Source organism: Pectinophora gossypiella, chromosome 9, assembly GCF_024362695.1.
Source record: "Pectinophora gossypiella chromosome 9, ilPecGoss1.1, whole genome shotgun sequence".
Lineage (NCBI taxonomy): Eukaryota > Metazoa > Arthropoda > Insecta > Lepidoptera > Gelechiidae > Pectinophora > Pectinophora gossypiella.
Window position 1 is genome coordinate 2,056,644 of NC_065412.1, and position 23,743 is coordinate 2,080,386.

At 40.7% G+C, this 23,743-nt stretch overlaps 1 protein-coding gene across 1 annotated transcript in view; it reads left to right on the forward strand.

Annotated features, from left to right (window-relative positions):
* LOC126369364 (uncharacterized) overlaps window positions 1-23,743 on the forward strand; it is a 308,405-nt gene that overhangs the window by 224,904 nt on the left and 59,758 nt on the right. The window contains exon 2 of the mRNA XM_050013716.1: window positions 17,687-17,828. Within this exon, the coding sequence (XP_049869673.1) occupies window positions 17,687-17,828 (142 nt within the window). The remainder of the gene's footprint in view (window positions 1-17,686; window positions 17,829-23,743) is intronic.

Here is a 23,743-nt window from a genome sequence, read left to right on the forward strand (position 1 = left end):
GAACCGAATGCCTTATATTACCCGACGTGTTGCACTCCTTCAGTATTTCCGAGTACAGTGTTGCCATACGAATGCTAGTTGAAATTCATGGTATTCATATTGCATAGGGGCGCGAAGTGGGTTTGCTTGCATATGCTAAATCAATGAAGGGTGAGCGATAAGTGCATAGGCGATAAATGTTTATACTACGGGAAAACGGATCGGCATCAGTGGTCCAGTGGTTGAGCGTTGGACTCACGATCCGGAGGTCCCGGGTTCGAATCCCGGTGGGGGCATATCACAAGAATCACTTTGTGATCCCTAGTTTGGTTAGGACATTACAGGCTGATCACCTGATTGTCCGAAAGTAAGATGATCCGTGCTTCGGAAGGCACGTTAAGCCGTTGGTTTTGGTTACTATTTACTGATGTAAGTGAGTAATCGTTACATGAGCCATGACAGGGGCCTTTGGCGGCTCAACTATAAACCTGAAACCAGAGTTGATGAGGTTGGTATTCTACCTCACAACCCACAGGATAAGAAGAAGAAGACTACGGGAAAGTTATCTAGGCCCAAGGTTTAAAATATAGGCGGTGATAAAATATCCCCGCTGTTGGTCTAACAGAAAGCTCGGTGAGGTGTGTGTACTTAGTTCATCTTGCGATGGATGTACATCTGACAACCCCAAATGGGATATAGGCCCCAATCACACCTTCTAATTTTATTTTAAGTTATACCCGTCATTTTTTGATTCGCCGAAAAGAAAAAGCACGGATAATTGACAATTGTCAATTTTAAAATGAATGAATAACCCGGGCGAATAAAATAGGCATCACGCTCATATGCAATCCGTTTGACGTGTGCTGTCAACTTAATTCTGTCGGGTTATTGGCCAGTATAAATTTTGGAAGGGTTTTTAAATTTCTGCCTTAAAATGGACGTGTGTTCCATTTTTATGCCTGTCGATTACCCGTCCCTTTCCTTTTCGGCGGATAAGAAAATGACAGGTATAACTTAAAATAAAATTAGACGGTGTGTACTGGAACCAGCAGTCAATGAGCTTATGTTTAAAATTTTGTCAGATAGAAGATCGTAAGAGGTATATTATGTGATAGTACTACTTGCTCTCAGCGGACTTAGCACCGTAAGCACGCGACTCTTTCCCGCTGCGACAGAGATCGTCTGTCTCTTTCTGTGCAGTACTGTGAGAGAGTGACGGGTGACGTATGTCGAGGCGAGAAAGAGTCGCGCGCTTACGGTGCTAAGCCCACACGTGGGGAGGTGCTCCTCGTAATCAAACAATTCAGCAATTCTCTTGAATAATGTTATATTTTCATAAACAATTTTAACTCTCCAACTGAGTCGAACCTAGTAAGGATCTGGATAAATTATGAAATTCTGATTACTAAATAAAGACAGATCTAAAACTAACGAAAACTTTTTCTTTTTAACTTATTTATGAAGAAAACGTAATAAGCGACATTTTATCACGTTTTTCTATGACGTCACAGTGCGCTTTTTCATACAAATTCCATAGTAATTTCGTGTTTTGACGTTTAGTAAAAAGTAACTTATTTGACTAGTTCGAAACTAGCCTACTCTTCATAGCAGATTCCTGCAACCGAACAAAATTCCCGCCACCGCCTTTCAAAAAGGCGGGAAAATATTCCCGTTCGAAAAAGAAGAAAACAAAAGAAATAATATGCCAGTTTCAAATTAAGAATCGAGAGGTGATAAAAGGGAGCATCTTTAATTGAGCTTTTTAATTTAGTTTTAGTAGTATAGTTTTAATTATTTGTTATCTTAATGCCTAAAGTAAGTATTATAAGTTATGTAGATGTTAATATATCTTATATTTTTTTTTATTGCAAACTACCTATGTGTTTAGTTAAATAAAAAATCTTTCATATTTAAAAAAAAATATAAAAAAAACATTACGAACTTAAATCGTAATGTCAGGCGTTCGAATCCAGCTTGGACTCTAAACCACTGAATTCGACTATGCGAGTTTGAATTAATGTTTGGATTGTTATCATGTTGTTTCCCGGATTCCATAGACTCGCCCCCCTAGATAAGGGCTTAAACATAGCTGGCGAGGAGTGGGTATATTTACCATACACCTCTGCCTACCCTTTTAGGGATACAGTTGATGTTTATATCAGCGTACTTTTTGATCAAAGTCTGTCTACTTCACAATTTTATGCGACAGGCTCCTAATAAAGGTGAATTTCGTTTGAACGCCGCCGAGGCTTCAAAAGAAGCATACTATAACAGTCTCTTTGTCTGGCCAGCGATAGCAATTAATAAGGCCCCATGGAATCCTTTTGAGCTTTTCAGCCTCCACTACTTTATAAAGGAACGGGACATTTCACCCGCCCGCTTCGCCTTTAATAAGTCAGCAAAGATTAAGGACCTAAAAGTCGAGAGGAAAGACCGAGTTATAGTGGTTTCGTAGTTTTAATTTACCCTTTGAACAGAGCTGCTTTAAATCAGCAGAGATTGACCAAATCATCGATTGGGAGGTTTTTGTTTGATATGTCGTCAATTTAATGAGCCGTTATAGCCCAGTTGGTAGAACGCTTGCCTCGCACTTTGAGGTTCGAATCCAGCACAGACCTAAACCAATGATTGACGAATTTGTTTTCGAATTCATGTTTGGATCATAAACGAACTGCGGTGAGGTGTGGCTACTTAGGTTCATCCTGCGACTACCTGGCTCTGACTACCCCAATTGGATATAGTCGTGATCTAATTTTATGCTACTTATTCAAAAAACCCTGGTATTTAAGCGACACCGAAAAGCAACCAACTGGAAACCGGAAAGCCTGATTGTCCGAAAGTAAGATGATCCTGCTTCGGAAGCCACGTTAAGCCATTGGTCCCGGTTACTACTTACTTATGTAAGTAAGTAGTCGTTACGTGAGTCATGTCAGGGGCCTTTGGCGGCTCAATAGTAATCCTGACACCTGGGTTGATGAGGTTGGTATTCACACAACCCACACGATAGAACAAGATCGAAAAGCAGAGCGAAAGCAGTGCGGTTCCAACTTATTACATTACAGTAAACATGTCTGAACAATTTTATGTAAACTCATAAGTTCATAACTGACCAACAAAACACTAACAAACAGTTTCGTAATAACAAGGTTGTATTTGCAAATGTTCCCTTGCAAGCTTAATGAAGCAGTCGGCCCCAGACAAAATAGATTGGAAGACAGACGAATTGTAAAAGCGGAGAGAAAACCCAAGCTCATCGCCGATGCAACCAAGCAGACACCACCGCCTTACAAAACGGAGACTAAAGATAAATAATCATCATCATCAGCCCATTAACGTCCCCACTGCTGGGGCACAGGCCTTCCCTATGGATGGATAGGGAGATCGGGCCTTAATCTTTCGAACGCCGGAACGCGGATCTCGACCAGACACAATGTAAAATCTATTGTGTCTGGTATCTCGGCATATGAGAGGTTAAACCACCACGCGGGCCCAGTGCGGATTGATGGTTATTAACGACTGCTAACGCAGCCGGGACCAACGGCTTAACGTGCCTTCCGAAACACGGAGGAGCTCGAGATGAAAACTTTTTTTTTGTGGTCACCCATCCTATGACCGGCCTTTGCGAAAGTTGCTTTACTTCAACAATCGCAGACCGAGCGCGTTAACTGCTGCGCCACCGAGCTCCTCAAAGATAATACCAGGTTTAAAATACAGTCCGCGCAAAGAAAGAAAAGTCCACGGATCATCATGAAATTGTTTCTTTTTGACGTGACTAATAAGTCACGCAGATTTGACGAAGTCATAATAATTCTCCCTCAACTTCATGTTATGTATTTTTTTATTTAAAATAAATCAAAAGATTAAAAAGTATTTCAATGTGGAATACGTCGTTTTATTGCGGAAAAAAAACCACATGAAGAATAATGACAGCTCACAAAGTATAGAATACTACTGTTGTTAACTTAAAAATAGTGTTGTCCATCTTATGTTAAATTATCTTAGTGGTAAAGTGCAATGCGGTAATGTGCAATAAAGTATATTTGATTTGATTTTAAACTTTAAGAAAGAAAGAAAATAATAAATGTTTCTTTCTTTCTTAAAGTTTAAAATCAAATCAAATATACTTTATTGCACACAACATACAAAACAAATTTACACAAATGGATGATAGATATAGTAAAATCTGGCGGCATTATTGCTAAGCAGCAATTTCTTCCAGGCAACCAGTGGAAAGGAAACATTTACTTATTACAATACGTATGTGTATGATTTTTCGCATAGAATTTATTCTCTTCAGCTGAGGAGGAGGTGGGGGGAAGTCGGACGCTGCGTTTTGATTGGCCTACACACGCCGAAAGGTCACGGAAACGCTTGCGATTGGTCGAATGTTGTCCGGCATTTTAAATATGACCTATTTGTCAGATGCGTTGACAGAACCCGTTCATTATTGGGAGTCTAGAGGTAGTGTCGTCAATGTCTGAGCTCGTTCCTCAGCACTCGACGTTCGGAAACCAATAGAAAGCTGCAATGAAATAGAAGCCTGAAAGAATCCCGTTACGGACCACAGTGCACAGAGCTACAGTGTAAGGATTCTGTTTGCGCAAGGTGGCAACTTCAGAACGCGTCGCTGCTCTGTTAAAGGATCGCAATTTTGAATTACCGAGAGTAATTCTCGGGAATCGCGAGGATTCCATTCGAAATTGAATAGTTTTAAGAGGATTTTAGACACATATACAACGCATCCCGTGTATGTGTCTATTTTGGGATATATGACAGTCTGGCTTTCCATCCGCGAGGATTTTGGTTATTGCGAAACGTTTTCTTTTCCACCCCTTTTCATTCCCTTTAGGTATGATTTCGGCAATCAAAACTCTCATATGTTCTTTACTAGGTTTCAAACTATATCCGTACCAAATTTAATATAAATCGGTTAAGCAGTTTAAGTTTGAAAATTATTATATTACACGCTATATACCTTCTGTGGAGGAAATCTCCTCTTCTTATCGTGTGGGTTGTGAGGTGGAATACCAACCTCATCAACCCTGGTGTCAGAGTTATTACTGAGCCGCCAAAGGCCCCTGTCATGGCTCATGTAACGATTACTCACTTAGTAACCGGGACCAACGGCTTAACGTGCCTTCCGAAGCACGGATCATCTTACTTTCGGATAATCAGGTGATCAGGCCGTAATGTCCTAACCAAACTACGGGTCATAAAGTGAGTTTTGTGATGTGTCCCCACCGGGATTCGAACCCGGGGCCTCCGGATCGTGCCGCAACGCTCAACCACTAGACCACGGAGGCCGTTGTGGAGGAAAATAAGGTTTTATTTACTTGGCGTTACTAACCTAACCTAACATTACGGTAGGTATTTTAGTTAGCAACACTGTTAACTAAAGATTGTCTATAGCTTGGCAGCATTGGCAAGTAAATTACAATTCTCAGCGGACGTGGATACAGAGCGTAGAGTATATAATTTGTCGCGCCATTTGGTATAGAACGTGCGCGTAGTATACGTGACATGGACGGGTCTAACTCCGCGGGATTCTTTTCCTTGCCTATATGTTGTATTTACTTTCTTGGGGGTTAGGCCACATCGAAGCGATTCATCTAGAAAAGCACTATTGCTATTTGACATTTGTTTGCATTGCACGCTTAGTTTTATATGCGCCAATGTCAAATTTCAATATTGCTGTATTATATATTCATCTTCTTAGATATTCATTGCTTCGATGTAACCCCCCTTATGTAATATTCTATCGTGTGGGTTGTGAAGGTTGTTACTGAGCCGCCATAGGCCCCTGACATGACTCATGTAACGACTACGTACTTACATCAATAATTAATAATAAGTAATAAGCGGGACCAACGGCTTAACGTGCCTTCCAAAGCACAGATCACCTTACTTTTGGACAATCAGCTGATCAGCCTGTAATGTTCTAACCAAACTAGGGATCACAAAGTGTTTTTTGTGATTTGTCCCCATCGAGATTCGAACTTGGGACCTCCTAATCGTGAGCACAAAGCTCAACCACTAGACCACGGAGGCCGTATTGACCCTGTAAAATACCCTTTTCTAGCCCGTATCGGTGCGGGGAAGGGAGTGTCTCTCCTATACGTAGTATTACTGTTTATTCTATGATCGATCACGTGTCCATCATGTCCTTGTTATTGTTTTTGTAAGTGTTGTGTTCTTGTGTAACCCCGCCCTTGAAATAAAGGTTTCTTCTACAATAAGGAACTTTCCAGACTACGTTCCTCAAAAACAATATAGATGGCGCTGTATAGATTTTCCTTCATTTAACCTTCTAATTTCACGGATAACAGACATATGCATTTTTTATCTTTGTTTTTGGGTATAAATGATGAACCTTTTTGCCCAATGGCTCAAATTAGCTTCCAAACGTTTTTTCGATTCTGCTCCGCACCACCCAAATCCCCTGGTAGTTGCGGCTTCCGAATACATCCCGCTTAGGGACGGTTCTGAAAAGTATCGGCGTAGAAGGACGTAATATACGATCCCGACGACCCGATTACTCTAGCCATAGAGGCAGCCAATCAGCTCGCAACACCAAACACTTCAGGACCCCGATAGCGACCCCGCCGGCGTGGTCGACGATTTCCCTCATTCAGCGCTTATCGCTATCGACCCACTAGGGTCGATTAATTCTTTCAAATATTTTTCCTCTCAGACGACGCCCTGAGCCGAGGTTCGCGCCCAACTGGGCACCCTCAGGCCTGTTGTCTTAAACGTTGTACCGGGTGAGAGCCTTCAGCGCTCCCCATTTGTCCGGCCAAGTAGTTAATGCCATCTGCGGCAAATCTACAATAAGTCACGTCAAAAAAAAAAAGATGAACCTTTTTATAAAACCCAGGCACAATTACATCGCATCATCATCAATCTAAGAGCCACGCTCTTGTCGGTGCAGCAATTTCCATGCTACTTTTTAACAACAACAACACAATACTGCAATTACAATTACATCTACTACCAATTATTATTCTGATCAAAATAAAGATAAGCAATATAAGTAGCTAGTATCATAATTCTACACATAATCTGATCCAAATATCAAGCAACAATTATTTTTATATAATATGCTTCTGCCATTATATTGTATTTTGAAATAATTATGTACCCGAGCCTCTAGTGGTTAGAGCGTTAGGCTCACGATCTGGAGGTCCGGGTTCGATTCCCGATGGGGACATTGTCGAAATCACTTTGTGAGACTGTCCTTTGTTTGGTAAGAACTTTTCAGGCTTGAATCACCTGATTGTCCGAAAAAGTAAGATGATTCCGTGCTTCGGAGGGCACGTTAAGCCGTTGGTCTCGGCTATTAGCCGTAAAAACACCTCCACCAACCCGCATTGGAGCAGCGTGGTGGAGTATGCTCCGTACCCCCTCCGGTTAATTGAGGGGAGGCCTGTGCCCAGCAGTGGGACGTTTATAGGCAGTTTATGTATGTACCCGAGTAATGAGAATATAGGTAATTATCACGTTAAAGCTTCACAACGCCATCTATATTGTTTTTGGTGAACGAAGCCTGGAAAGTCCTCCATTCTTCGAGTTATATTGTACTAGTTTACATAATAACATAAATAGCCTATATACGTCCCACTGCTGGGCACAGGCCTCCTCTCAATCAACCGGAGAGGGTATGGAGCATACTCCACCACGCTGCTCCACTGCGGGTTGGTGGATGTGTTTTTACGGCTAATAGCCGGGACCAACGGCTTAACGTGCCCTCCGAAGCACGGAATCGTCTTACTTTTTCGGACAATCAGGTGATTCAAGCCTGAAAAGTCCTTAACAAACAAAGGACAGTCTCACAAAGTGATTCGACAATGTCCCCATCGGGAATGGAACCCGGACCTCCAGATCGTGAGACTAACGCTCTTACCACTAGACCACAGAGGCTGTTGTAATAGTTTACTGTAACAAATATGCTAATTTAACATGCTAAGTGCACAGTTTCAGTAATAACAAAATAACTGCTTATTTATATTTTCTTCTATTGTGTGGGTTGTGAGGTGACCTACCAACCTCAGCAACCCTGATGTCAGGGTCATTATTGAACCGCCAAAGGTCCCTGACAAGGTTCATGTAACGACTACGTACTTACGTCAGTATTTATATAAAATAATCAAATCAGGGTTAAATACAAGTTACACATGCATACATAAACTCACGCCTATTTCCTTCCGGGGACTATAGAATTCCATTTGCTTCGATCCTGACACACTTCTCTTGCAACAAGTTAATACAAAAAAATCCAAGTAAAATAAAAGTTAATTAATAAGTATTTGGTTGCATTAAATTCCATACATTTTTGAAAGACTTCATTGTTACTTTCCTTTTCAAAATTGTAACAGTTCATGTTTGGATCATAAATAATTTGACGCTTCATAAATAATCACTTAGTTTCCAAGGTTGGTTTCCGGTTTATGAGCCACAAGATGGACTCCAAACCTACCTACTAACTGATGTAAGTGTGTAGTCGTTACATAATTATAATAACCCTGACACCAGGGTTGATGAGATTGGTATTCCACCTCACAACCCACACGATAAAAAGAAGAAGAGTGGACTCCTGTTATTGAAATATTTTACGCAACAAAGATATATCAATGAAAAACCCATGTGGGTTTTTCGGAAATGTTCCCGAGAAATGCATTTTCGGAGGTATGTGACCTAACCTGTATTGGGCTGGTTTTCCCATAGCGGGTTGGAAGGTCATAACGCTAGGGGGATAATGAAATACAAGAAAGAAAAGTGGAGTGTGTGAGCATCGAAGCAAATGGAATTCTTCAGTCGTCTTACCCTGGTGGGAAATAGGCGTGTGTTTATGTATGTATGTATGTAGATACAAAAATAACCCCCTTCTTTTTGAAGTCGGATAATAATCAATGAAAGCGCGGTATAGGTGCACCCAGTAAGCGAGTTAGCTCACAAAGCGCAATAAATCCCTGCTCAGCCATCCAATAAGCTAAATCCTGCTGCGCTTCTCAAACTTAAGCGCACTTTGTTAGACGTCCTAGCTATTTACTACCCCTTGTAGGGTAATTAGTTTGCAACTAAAAATAAAAGGACTTAAGAGGATCAAGTACAAGTAGTTCCAATCTTGAATTTATATTTTTATAAGATAAGATAAGATAAGATATTTATTGCATTCCTGATGTTTTACAAAGGTCTTAAAAATAAAAGAAAGTACAAACAGGAACCCTGTAAGGGCACTACAACAGCTTAAAATTTAAAGAAAAAATAGTAAAGATCATGTTAAAAAAATAAAATAAGAATAAAAGATAGCTACATTTACAATTATCAGTATTTCATAGATTCGTTAAAAAACTCATGCAGCGTATAGAATGCTTTTTCAGTTAAGTATTTTTTAACGACAATTTAAAGAGATGTATTTTGTCTATTTCAGTTATGAATTTAGGTAATTTATTATATATTCTAACGGACATTGAGTGAGGGCCGGAGTCTACAAATTTTAGATGGGAAGGGAGTTTGGCCAGTGCGTTGCGAGGTCTTAAATGATTTGGTCGAGTATATTGGGGGAACATGTTCATGTTATTCCTAACGAAAATACACATTTGGAGTATGTAGAGTGACGTTAAGGTTTCGATTCCATATTTAATAAAAAATGGTTTACAGCTGGTCCTTTGTCCTATATTAGCCAGAATTCTTATACATTTTTTTTGTAGTATAAATAAGTCATTTGCATCCGTACTATTGCCCCAAAGAGTTATACCATAGCGGAGCCAACTGTGCGCATAAGCATGGTATGCACAGGTTGCTGTTTGCAAGTCTGTGGATCTTTATATTCTGTGTTCAGTTTTAAAAATGGAATCTTTTGTACCTTACCGTCTTTTTGTGAATAAAATATTTTATTCAGAAAACAGCTTTCATAATCAGCGTTACATTTTTAGGGTAACTGTCATTTTTAGTTGTTACTGAGTTTACGTTTGTCTGAGACAATATCTATGATTCTTACACTAGATTTTATTTTTGTCAAGAAATTAAAATTAATACCTTATTTCGATTGACAGCACGTGATGTGGTGAATTTTGTACCAGACTATGATTATAATTTTTATAAAAAACATTCCGTGGGGTTTTATAAGTTTCAGCGATTTTAAAAAGCGACATTGACAGTGATAATAATGTATGGAATTGGCATAAGATGATAAGTCTATATGCATGTATTTTCATCACTGTTACTTACTGTCACTGTCGTTTTCCGTATTTTTTTTGCCATAGAATGCAATTAGATGATAATTCAATCGTATATATTTTTATCACTGTAACTTGTCTAAGGATTCCGATACCAATTCGACTGTATGTTTATGTTATTCGGAGATCTTGTATTATACGTAAAACAATTTCTTTTTACATTTTATATATAAAACAAAAAGACAGAAAAGCATATTCTGAATTTCACGTAAAACTTAGCTAAATGTTTGGCTTTCTCTGCGACTTGAGTCCTCGCCCTGAATCTCAGGCTTCCTCTCAGATATCCATCTCTCCCTCAGACTTGCATAAATCCTGAACTCTGGGGAGTTTCCAGAAATATATATGACTCGTGATTTTCCAATTACCGGCACGTTCGAGCCATATCTTGTTCGGTTGTTCGCATAAGTCTGGCTAACTAGTTGGCAAACTTGGGTGCCCGGATCAATCCGGCGAATCCCACTAGTTTCACGTGTACAAACTTAGCGATATTCTTCTGTTTGTGCGTTAGATGTATTTGTGGGCAGATTTGATGAGGGAATGTACTTGGTTAAGGGTGTTGGTACCCTCGCTATGTAATATTCACTTATTACAACATATTACATATTTATTATTTTCTTTTTTATTTCACTTTATTTCATATATTTTTTTTAGCGCAGCTCTTAAATAAATAGAGAGACACATATTTCATATTTTAGAAAGAACAACATTTTTATAATTAAAAAACCGTAATAACGGGTTCTTACCGCGTTTAAAGCAGGGATATGAGACTCCCGATATTTCGACACTGTTGCAAGTGCCATGATCACTTCAGGAGTCTCATATCCCTGCTTTAAACGCGGTAAGAACCCGTTATTATGTGTTATAATTATGATAATAACCGCGTAAACTTATTTTTATTCATACATTATATTCGTACAGGTCCTGTAAGTCTATCTACTCAGCCTGTATCCACCCACTGCTGGGTATAGGCCTCCACTCTTCACGCCATCCTTTCCGGTCCTGTGCAAGTCTTATCCCTTGCTTTCCGGCGTACCTCACAATGTCATCCGACCACCGGGCTGGTGGTCTGCCTCGATATCGCATACCATCCCTTGGCCACCATTCAGTAACAGCCTTGGTCCATCTGTTGTCTTCCCGTCTTGTCCTATAAGTAGTATTTATTTAATCTATTCAACTCTCTAATCCTTCTGGTTTATAAGTATAACTTACTCGCATTGTAAAGCGCCAGACGCCATTAATTTATTAATTTCATTAATTATTAATGAGAGCCGCCACCAACCCGCATTTGAGCAGCGTGGTGGAGTATGCTCCATACCCCCTCCGGTTGATTGAGGGGAGGCCTGTGCCCAGCAGTGGGACGTATATAGGCTATTTATGTTTTTTTGTTTATGTTTTTATTAATGAGCGTACCCCTATAACCACTAAGATCCATTCAAAACTTCATAAGTATAATTATGACGTTGTGTCATAATACGGCAAAATTAAAAAGTAATTTTCCTCTTTGTTTAAAAAGCGATTGTACATGCAAGCTTTGCGCGCTTCGTTATAATAAAACAATCTTTTTTTAGAACAATATTGCCACATGCTTATTCTGGATTGATCCACAACACGTGCCGATGCATAAGCCACAGGATTTTAAATACGAACCTCTTTTTTTGCATAAAAATACATCAATTTCACCGAGGCACGTTCGAAATATTTTTTTTAAATTAAGGAGGCTAGAATTTCTAAAGCTTAGTTTAAAGCTTGGAATGCCCTTTTGCGGTAGGTACTTAATTAAGTAAACACATTCAGTAAATGCTATTAAATACGATATTACATCATTGTATCATCAGATGCGTTACCCCGTTTTTCACAGGGTCTGCTTACCTAACCTGAAGATTTGACAGGTCTGGTTTTTTACAGAAGCGATTGCCTGTCTGACCTTCCAACCCGCGAAGGGAAATCTAACCCAATACAGGTTAGGTCACATACCTCCGAAAATACATTTCTCGGGAATGCGGGAGCATTGTTATATAGATTATCATCATCATCGCCAGCCCATTAACGTCCCCACTGCTGGGGCACGGGCCTTCCCTATGGATGGATAGGGAGGGAGATCGGGCCTTAAACGACCACGCGGGCCCAGTGCGGATTGGTGGTTATTAACGATTGCTAATGCAGCCGGGACCAATGGCTTAAGGTGCCTTCCGAAGCACGGAGGAGCTCGAGATGAAAACTTTTTTTTTGTGGTCACCCATCCTATGACCGGTCTTTGCGAAAGTTGCTTAACTTCAACAATCGCAGACCGAGCGCGTTTACAGCTGCGCCACCGAGCTCCACGAGTTATATAGATATTAGATTAAATATCTTTTATAATAAATTTTATTACGTAGGTAGTCAGCGGTACAATAGTTTAAAAAAAATAAGATGGTATTAGGTATGTACAGTACAGATTGTACCTAAAGGATTAGGTTATATAATTCGTCGCTGACGACGCTAACTGACGTATCTGAAATTTTTGGCAAATCTGATTTGCGCCTTTTACTATTATCAATAAGACACAAAATATTTTAGCACAACATTGCAGATACGTCACTTTGCAAAGTCAGCCACGAATTTAGCTACTCGAGGGTTAAAATGGCTACATCGCAGCAATTCATCTAAAAAGCAATATTGCTATTATTTTTACGCAAGTAGTTTGTATCCTCGTAAGTGTGTCTATCTTTAAATTTTATTTTTATATCTATGTACATGTATTCCTATGCTGCTCTATCCCGCCGCATTATATAAAATTAAGTATCTCCTATTCTTAAAGGTTGCCTGGAAGAGATAGCTATTTTGCAATAAGGCCGCCTATTGTATTATTTTTGTATTTCTTGTTTGTCCAATAAAGTATTTGTTATACTATGTTATGTAATATTCATCCATTAAGTTGTATGGTTGTAACATAGGTACGGTGTTTTACTAATTAATTTAATAAACAGAAGGCGTTCTGTCACCTCAAGCTTATGTTACCAACCAGCAATATATTTGAAGCTTCCAATTAATAACATCTACCAATGGACGCCGCATAGAGTCACGTTTCAGCCAATCACATAGCTCGGTTATCACGTGATGATTTTACGTCATAACTTGTAATTGGTGGATTCATATTTTATTCATTGGCTTGTTAGTCGCGCGCGTCAATCCGATGTAGAATGATTTTAATTGACTGTTTGCTTTATGTGGGCGGGTGAGACCCTTCAGCGTTCCCCATTGGTCCGGCCAAGTAGTTAAAGCCATCTGCGGCAAATCTACAACAAGTCACCAAGTCATGTTTTAATGACCATACCTATAAGGCACTTTGAGTACCTACTCAATCGAAGGGCGCGGGTTCGATTCATGATTCGGTAAATTTTGTAAAACGAACTTTTCTATATTAGCCCGTGCGTGTGAGCGCGACATCCCTCAAAGTTTTCGTTACGATGTCACTAACCTGTATATGAGTTATAATGTAAAGATACATATGTTGTTATTTAAAAACATATGAAAGGATATACATCACAAATGGTCGTGTTTTCAAATAAACATTGGAGTGTTACATTCAACTGTAGATCCAATACTACTCACTCTGTGGAATAAATTGGAAAGCATTTCACGGATTCAGATAGAAGCACTCATAGCTGCCCGCGACCGCTGCGGATATCGCAATAACCTCTTTCGTAACTAGTGTTGCCAGGTGTGTTACAGTAGAGAGCGGGACAAAAGGGTAAAAAGGACGGGAGAGGAAACGGCCCTAAACAGCAAATTAATGAGAAATATACTAGAATTAGTTTAGGTATCAAATAGTAGCGGATGTGATGCTCTGTCCCGGGGCCACCACCTCCATTTCTGTCTAAGACGATATAGAATAATGTACGTACCATGTACATAGTGTACGTGAAAAGATTTTATGTGTACATAACATAACATAACATAACAACATAACAAATACTTTATTGCACAAACAGGAGAAAACAAAATACAAAACAAAAGAGAAATAGAATTAGTACAATAGGCGGCCTTATTGCTAACGTGCTATAATTAGAAAGAAAACGACCCCCGATACCGACCCCGCCGGCGTGGTCGACGATTTCTCTCATTCAGCGCTTATCGCTATCGTCTCACTAGGGTCGATTAATTCTTTCAAATATTTTTCCTCTCAGACGACGCCCTGAGCCGAGGTTCGCGCCCAACTGGGCACCCTCAGGCCTGTTGTCTTAAACGTTGTACCGGGTGAGAGCCTTCAGCGCTCCCCATTTGTCCGGCCAAGTAGTTAATGCCATCTGCGGCAAATCTACAAAAAGTCACGTCCAAAAAAAAAAAAAGAAAACAAATTAAAGTGGCTTCGCTGGAGAGCATACTCCCCAGCTCAGTTTGCATACTTCGAGACTTTTTCTTCCTTCTTCTTCAGTAAGTTAATAGCTTTTGATCCCCCGAATATTAAATAAATAAATAAATTCAACATAAACACACCTACTACTGGCATTTAGCAAGTAATAATACTACGTATAGAACGGCAACTCTCCGCTCCCCACCAGCGTCTGAGCTAGGTTTACCTCACCCCCCTCGAACACAGTTTAGACTTGAATCGTATGGTGTCAGACGTCACTCACACAGATGCGCGTACGATACTATCAATGTGTAGTGCCTGTGTAAAACGAGGTTGTTTCTTTTGTTTGTATGAAGTATCCGGGGTGTGACTGAAGTAGGACCTTAGGGGTAAATCTAGCTCAGCCGCTGGTGAGGAGCAGAGAGTTGCCGTTTTATACGTAGTATTATTCCTTATTCTATGCTGTAGCCCGTATCTAATGGACTAGTATGGCCACCCATTCGCCCAGAATCAAGCCCGCCGAAAGTCTACTCCGATTTGGCTTAAAGAATATTAAGTTATTCAGTTCCTAAGGTAAAAACGAATGTGCTGACGTCATCTCGTTAAAGTGTGTCTGTGTGACAGGCGACGGAAGTGTATCTTTGTCTCAAAGAAACTTGGGAGACGCTGATGGACTCATCAACTGCTATGCTTCATACATAAAGTGACAGGGATGTTCTACTGGGCAAAAGTGTCCCCTCAATCGACGAGATTGAAGCAAACTTTACAAGTGTTTCTAGCCCTCACGGCTTCACCTGATGATATGAAAACGGGTCTTAGAACCCTGACAAATAGAGATGTCCCGTGCAAATAAACACTTGCCCACATCCCGCCAGCACTATTCGTATCACGATCTAACGAACCTTTTTCATTTCGGGAATTTGAGCCGATTTATATTTCAGAATATAAAACTTGAGTTCCTCGAGTCGTTGAACCGTGTACGATTAATTGGTGGTACAAATAAAAGAAAGCCTTGATAAATGACTTAACATAACAAATATATTTATTTCATTTATTTATTTATCAGGAAACTGAGGACCATAAAATATATAGCAACATTAAACACATTCGCACAAAGCGCTTTGCATCGTCCTTCATTATGCGCACTGCTAAGGAATGGAATTCTCTGCCGTCTTCTGTATTTCCGAATGCATATAACCCTTCTGGGAGAGCTCGTTCCATCTTAGATCTCGTCAATGCCTTCACGCAAGTCTGGGGCCAAGAGCAAACCCATCAATGTCAAAAAAAAACTAGGTATTTTAGGGGAAACTTCTTCAGATCGCCACTTCCGTGGTACTACCAATAAAGGTGAATACCACTCCCTCTGGCCAAAAGTCCGCACGAATCAGCTGAGCAATGAGTGCGGTGGACACACGGAGCTTGAAAGACCTAAAGCTTGTAGCTCTTAGACTCGAGGAGAGTTACACGAAAAGAGTCGCGTGCTTACGGTGCTAGGCCCGCAGAGGGGGTGAGGTCGGCGCTCCATGCGATGGTGCGGGCGGAGAGTTACCGTTCTTTATTCTACGGCTGGAATGAAAACCTTTACAGAATATACAGAATTACTTGTAACCAGAAAGGATGGCGTGAAAGAGAGGAGGCCTATACACACAGACACAGTCTGAGTTGATACGAGGGGAGGTCAAAAAGTTCGCGGAATGAGGGGGAAGGGGGTCGAAATTAAACACGAAACTATTTTTCCTTTTCAATATATTCTCCCTTAACCTTAACACATTTTCCGGATCTATCAAATAATTTGTTTATTCCATCATAAAAAAAAGATTTCTCTTTGCTGTCAAAATAGGCCGAAATTGCAGACTTGACTTCTTCATCATCGCCAAATTTTCGTCCACGCAGTTCCTTTTTCATTTTTGGGAACAAATAATAATCGCTGGGGGCCAAGTCTGGACTGTAAGGCGGGTGGTTTAATTTTTCGAACCCGCATCGGTGAATGGCAGCCGTCGCAACATGGCACGTGTGGACGGGTGCGTTGTCGTGCAAAAGGAGCATACCTCTTGACAGCTTTCCTCTTCTTTTTTCCTTGATAGCCTCTTTCAATCTATCCAGTAAAGAAGCGTAGTAATGTCCCGTTATAGTCACACCACGATCTTTATAATCAATCAGCAAAATATCTTCTGTATCCCAAAAAATAGTGGCCATGATCTTTCCGGCCGATTGTGACACCTTAAACTTCTTTGGAGGAGGTGTGCCTTTTTTATGCCACTGCATCGACTCTTGCTTCGACTCAGGTTCATAGTGGTGAACCCAGGTTTCATCTCCAGTAACAATCTGGGCCATAACTTCTTCCTTATTCTCTCCACAGAGCTCTAAAAACTGGCGAGAACACTCGACACGCTCGCTTTTTTGAAGTGGCGTGAGCATTCTTGGAACCCATCTTGCGCTGACCTTAGTCATCCCAAGATGTTGATGTAGGATATTTAAAATACTTGTTTCGGATACACCGACCATTGCTGCAAGCTGCTTCTTCTTCAAGCGGGTATCTTCTAATACAAGTTTCTCTACTTTTTCGATGATTTCCGGTGTGGTGGCCTCAATGGGCCGTCCGGGGCGGGGGTCATCTTCAATCGACTCTCTTCCTTGCTTGAAAAGACTATGCCACTTGTAAACCATGGTTTTACCAGGGGCAGAGTCCGCGTAAATTGCTAACAGCTCTTGAAAAATCGTCTGAGCGGATTTTCCTTGCTTGGTGAGGAACTTAATGACGGCGCGGTGTTCAATTTTCTCCATATTCGCTGAGTTCTTCCCGATTCACTTGTTTGCTGGTCGATAGTTCAAACGTTAATGACCCGATTTGCTTCAAACTTGGTACATATACTGTTAATGAGGTATGCAACTAGCGGCTACCTGTACGAGCAAACCAACCCCCTCCAACCCCTCCATTCCGCGAACTTTTTGACCTCCCCTCGTAGATAGACTCAATCGGTTACCAAAATGTATGTAGTACTATGTATGTAGTTACTGTACACATGTTCTGGGGGGTTAAAATGGTCACATCGAAGCAATTTGACATTTGCGCATATAAAAGTAACTGCGCGTAGTATTCTTCCTTTTCCAATGCTAATGGTGTGTTGTATCGTTGCAGGGTCGTCGCTGACACCGTTCGTGCGGCACTGGCAGCCGGCTGCGTACGCGCCGCTGCACGCGCGCCGACGCCGCGACTCAGCGCGCCCCGCCCGCGCCCCGCCCCCCAACCCGCTGCGGCTCACCTTCACAGCACACAACAGGTAATATTCACATGACTACAAAACATAGGACGAGATGGATGAGTAGGTAGCTTTCAGTTTCCTATAGATATAGGATGTCTATACTTGATCGGTCGTATCGTGTCACTAACACCCTGTATATTGTGTAAATATTTAATTTAGGAAATCTTACCATTCAGCTAATACGGCTCTTCATTGGTGCTTCGGACGATTAAACAAAATTGTATCGTAAAAGCTATTGCGCAGTACTTATTTACTGTTATAGTCGGCCCAAATTAATTCCCGTCTAAATAGGCCACGGACCTCTAATTTGCTATCTGACACTTAATTGGCTTTAAGTTAGTAGCCACAATAGCTCTTATGTCAAAGGGTAATCAAGACGCCCTTAGACTATCAATCGCGATTGAACAATATGAAGTCATTGATGATAATGCTGAATATTGATGAGGAAAACCATATTTGCATTTAAAATAATTGCTTATAATCATTTCTCAATGCAAATAAACAGAGAGAGAGGCCAATCCCATCAACCCTGGTGTCAAGGTTACTATTTAGTAAAAAAAGGCCCCTGACATGGCTCATGTCTCACCTACTTACATCAGTAAGTAGTAACTGGGACCAATGGCTTAACATGCCTTCCGAAGCACGGATCATCTTACTTTCGGACAATCAGGTGATCAGCCTGTAATGTGGTAACCAAACTAGGGATCACAAGTGATTTTTGTGATATGCCCCCACCGGGATTCGAACCTGGGACCTTCGGAGCCCAACGGTCAAACCACTGGACCACGAAGGCCGTTAGAAAGAGAGGTATTTATTATACATCGCCAGCTATGTGTAAGTAAATAGGAGGTAAGCTACTTTATAACTCGAAAGTTTATGCGGACTTTTGAGGTAATTCGTTTGGGGTTCGGAGTAGGAGTCTGCTCCCAGGGTGGGGGCTTAGGTTTCATCATTCATCGTCATCACCTTTCTACATTTCATTAATCATCATCAAAAAAAAAATACATAAGACATCGCTGCATGGGCATAGTTCCCTTTGCCTTCGGGGAAAACCAAAACAAAAAAAAAACTCTCTGGTTGCAGTGTTTGTTTATGCGATGGGCTTTTTGGCGGGAAGGGGACCGGACAGTTGCTTTTTTCATTGGGTAATCTAAATAATTAATACGAAGTGGTGTTTTGTGGTTGATGATCGCATTAAGTTAGTCAGAAGACATTCGCGAGTGTTATTATATCGGAGTATTCAATGAACAAAGTGTATCTGCCTATTTTCGCTTCGTGCCAAGAAACCGCTTCATAATTGGAAAGTTTATGCGGACTTTTGAGTTAATTCGTTTGGGGTTCGGAGTAGGAGTCTACTCCGAGGGTGGGGGCTTAGATTTCATCATCATCACCTTTCATCATTTCATCAAGAAAAAAAATACGTAAGACATGGTTGTATGGGCATAGTTCCCTTTGCCTTACCCTTCGGGGAAAACAAAAAAAAAAAATGTTTATGCGATGTGACATTGTCAATCCGTCACAATAATAAATGTAAAAAATCGCAAATCCCTTGCGTTGACCTCTTGTCTTACTACCGCCATCTATCGGCAAAATCCATGAATCAAGTTAAGCTCAACAAGATGCTAAATCAAGAGGTTAATATGGACAATTAGATCAGATGTAGATATTAATAACGGATAGGCCTATTCTAAAGCTCTTCGCGTGAATAGTAGGGATTGGATCCAATTATATGAACATTAATTCGGACGTCTAGACTGGCTTTATACCTACATGTGTATATGCCTTAACACAGGTCTGTATCCAGATATAACATTAGCACAGCATAACGCCTGTATCCCCGAAGGGCTAGGCAGACGTGTCATCATCATCAGCCGTACGACGCCCACTGCTGGGCATAGGCCTCCCCCAAGGATCTCCACGACGATCGGTCCTGCGCTGCCCGCATCCAGCGGCTTCCCGCGACCTTCACCAGATCGTCGGTCCACCTTGTAGCGGGCCTACCCATTGAGCGTCGTTCGACACGTGGTCGCCACTCCAGAACCCTTCCGCCCCAGCGGCCATCGGTTCTCCTCGCTATGTGTCCTGCCCACTGCCACTTCAGCTTTGCAATGTGACATTACCGAGCTATGTCGGTGACTTTAGTTCTCCTGCGGATCTCCTCATTTCTGATTCGATCGAGCAGGGAAATACAAAATAATCCACTTGATATCAACTTAGAATCATGGTCTGAATCATCCCCTTCAGTGTTCGTTACGGTGTCACTAACAACCATACCTCGTCATCAACAGCCAGGCCTTCCCTCAATCAACCGGAGGGGGTATGGAGCATACTCCACCACGCTGCTCCAATGCGGGTTGGTGGAGGTGTTTTTACGGCTAATAGCCGGGACCAACGGCTTAACGTGCCCTCCGAAGCACGGAATCATCTTACTTTTTCGGACAATCAGGTGATTCAAGCCTGAAAAGTCCTTACCAAACAAAGGACAGTCTCACAAAGTGATTTCGACAATGTCCCCATCGGGAATCGAACCCGGTCTTCCAGATCGTGAGCCTAACGCTCTAACCACTAGACCACGGAGGCTGTTACAACCATACCTACTTGTATGGCTACCTCTATGTACTTGTACGGGGTGAAAGTGACATCGTAACGAATACTGACAGGTATGCTTCAGCTCATTATTCTGAGTTAATATCAAGTGGAATTTTTCATCGCAAAAGTGGCTAGAGTAATCGGGTCGTCGGGATCGTATATTACGTCATTCGGACGCCTATACTTTTCAGTACCGTGCCTAAGCGGGATGTATTCGGAAGCCGCAACTACCAGGGGATTTGGGTGATGCGGAGCAGAATCGAAAAATCTTTTGAAGCTAATTTGAGCCATTGGGCAATGGTTGGCAGAGGTATACAGTTACTCTAAGTTTAACCCACAATATAAAAAAAATATATATCCACCCGTGCAAAGCCAGTACGGGCCACTAGTAAATTATATTTGATTTGATTTGAACCAGATCCCAAGTAAAATATATTTATTTATATTCTGTGGGATTCTCGATAGTTCCAACTGTTCCCAAATACGTGTCTGGCTTACACAATATAATATGTGTTTGTATGTATGAAGCTTAGTTAATGCGGCTTTGATGTCGATACTAATGAATTGCGAATGTGATGTACACTGTACTAGATATTACACAGTAATTTGCACTAGACTCGGAAGGGGTGCTGTGACGTATTAGACGTTCAAACAAAGGCCTAGAATCACTACATAGTATAAAACAAAGTCGCTTTTTCTGTCCCTATATCTCTATGTACGCTTAAATATTTAAAACTACGCAACGGATTTTGATATGTTTTTTTTTAAATAGATAGAGTGATTCAAGAGGAAGGTTTATATACTATAATAATATCCATTAAATAGTGGAGAAATACTGTTATTTTTGAGGTTTTCAATGTGATGTCGTAAATAATTTCGCCCGTCGCTAGTTTATAATAATAGATAATATTTGTTGTGCAGAAATCACATTATTTATTAATACATTTATCTTTAAAAATAAGAGACGTAGGTTATTGGTGTCTAAGGATGGTATTAATAAACTAATCTCAGTTGAGACTCCTCTCCACCTTAAGCATGAGCTCAAGTCCCTGTTTTTATATAAAAAACTGTCACATTGACATAATTTATAGGGCATTCTCGAAGCTGAGATTAGTCTATTAATACCACCATAAATTACGCTGTCATTGAAACAGAAGTTCTTAAGTTTATCCAAAACGTTTTCACTATATAAATAAGTCATAGTTGAAATCATACAAACAACACTAGACGGATAAAAAGCAGTCCCAAAGTTTATTATCCCCAAGCCTTAAACTATTTTGTAACTAAAATCCAGCAAAGAAGACATTGAATAAGTTATTTCAGTTCGAAGTAACCTCACAATAAGATAGGGAGTCGATCGGATAAGTGCACACAGAACGGATACATCTGTATCGACCCCAGTAACCGCACTAGTGATGTAACAATGCTAATATTATTACAGGAATACTGAACTGAATCATTGAACTTGCTACGTGGCAGCGTTATTAGCATAGATTTACTACTACTGTAGATTGAACATCAGCGCTCAAAGAGTGGGACACAAAGTTACTGTTAATATAGCGACGTCGACAGTACTTTACCTCAGTGCGCGATTAGGCGCCGAACTGGCAACACGGGGAAGTGCGTGGTAGAAACTTGCAAAAATAGAAGCTGAAAGCGAAAAAAGAAGGATGGAACATCATATTTCTAATAAGTAATGAAATTGTGCATGTTATCGTAGTATAAAAAAATATTTTTCGCAGTAAAACCCACCAAAATTATTATTTTACTTTAAAATACACTAAAACAAGTTCACCCGGTCAATCCGAGTCGCAGTATAACCCGACCGCGTTACGAAGCACCACGCGCTAATATACGTAATAAGACGATGCCTACTTTCTGAATGTTACACGATTTTATTGAATGTATATATACCGCTTTGTACGAATGTATAGTATAGCTAAACCCTGGTGTCAGGGTTACTATTGAGCTGCCAAAGGCCCCTGACATGGCTCATGTAACGACTACTTACTTCCATCAGTAAGTAGTGACCGGGACCAACGGCTTAACGTGCCTTCCGAAGCACGGATCATCTTACTTTTTGGACAATCAGGTAATCAGCCTGTAATGTCCTAACCAAACTAGGGATCACAAAGTGATTTTTGTGATATGTCTTTACCGGGATTTGAACCCGGGACCGATTTATAAACTGAAAAACTCACTTAAGCTATAAAACTGGTTTCCCTTTAACCAGTCCCTTATTAGTAAATGAACTATAGTATTAGTCCTGTTACAGTCATGAGTAATATAATGTACCCACTTTAGGACTCTGTCGCACTAACATATTTGACATTTAGTGAGACTTACAGTTCAATCTGGCTCGAAGGACCATGAATATGCCTGATATGCCTTTTTACTGATTTTTAAGGGATTTAGGTTGCAATGAAACAGCACCGTGTTCGACGTAATTACGTGTAATCAATGGAACCGAAAAAAAAAACGCCTGTCAGAAACAATTAACTAATAATAAAAACTATTGCAAATAAATTGCTATTATAAATTGAAGAGGCGTTTCGAATAATATTGACTCTAAACTCTAATATTGTGGCGCCCCCTAGTGAGTTACAGACATGACACCTGTCTAATAACATGAACTCATCAAACACAAACCCGTTATTGAAAACCGCATCAAAATCGGATTATTAGTTTAGAAGATAATTAGTAACATTTCTTTGCACAAACGCACACACAAACATCTCTCACCCTAAACGCATAGACCTGCTCCGTTCCGTCGTGGGTAAAAAAGTTAATGTGACATGGTACCAAAGTGTATACATATTAACGCTCGTGACCGTACATCCCTATGTCTACCGCACGGTATCGGGACGGTTTAATTAAGAGAATGGACGATCGGTCCTCCAAATGGATTGGGCTTGCATCGCCGTTAAACGAGTACCGAAAATGAATTGATAATTTCCAACATTCCTTTTATTTTTGCTGTTTACTCTTCTTTCGTGTGGGTTGTGATTACCAACCTCATCAACCCTGGTGTCAGGGTTACTATTGAGCCGCCAAAGGCCCTTGACATGACTCATGTAACGACTACGTACTTACATCAGTAAGTAGTAACCGGGACCTACGGCTTAACGTGTCTTCCGAAACACGGATCAACTTACTTTCGGACAAGCAGGTGATCGGCCTGTAATGTTCAAACCAAACTTGGGATCGCAAAGTTATTTTTGTGCTGTTTAAGTACTAAGATACGTTTTGATTGCAAATCAAAACTTTTTTTTGTGGTCACCCATCCTGTGACTGGCCTTTGCGAAAGTTGCTTAACTTCAACAATCGCAGATCGAGCGCGTTTA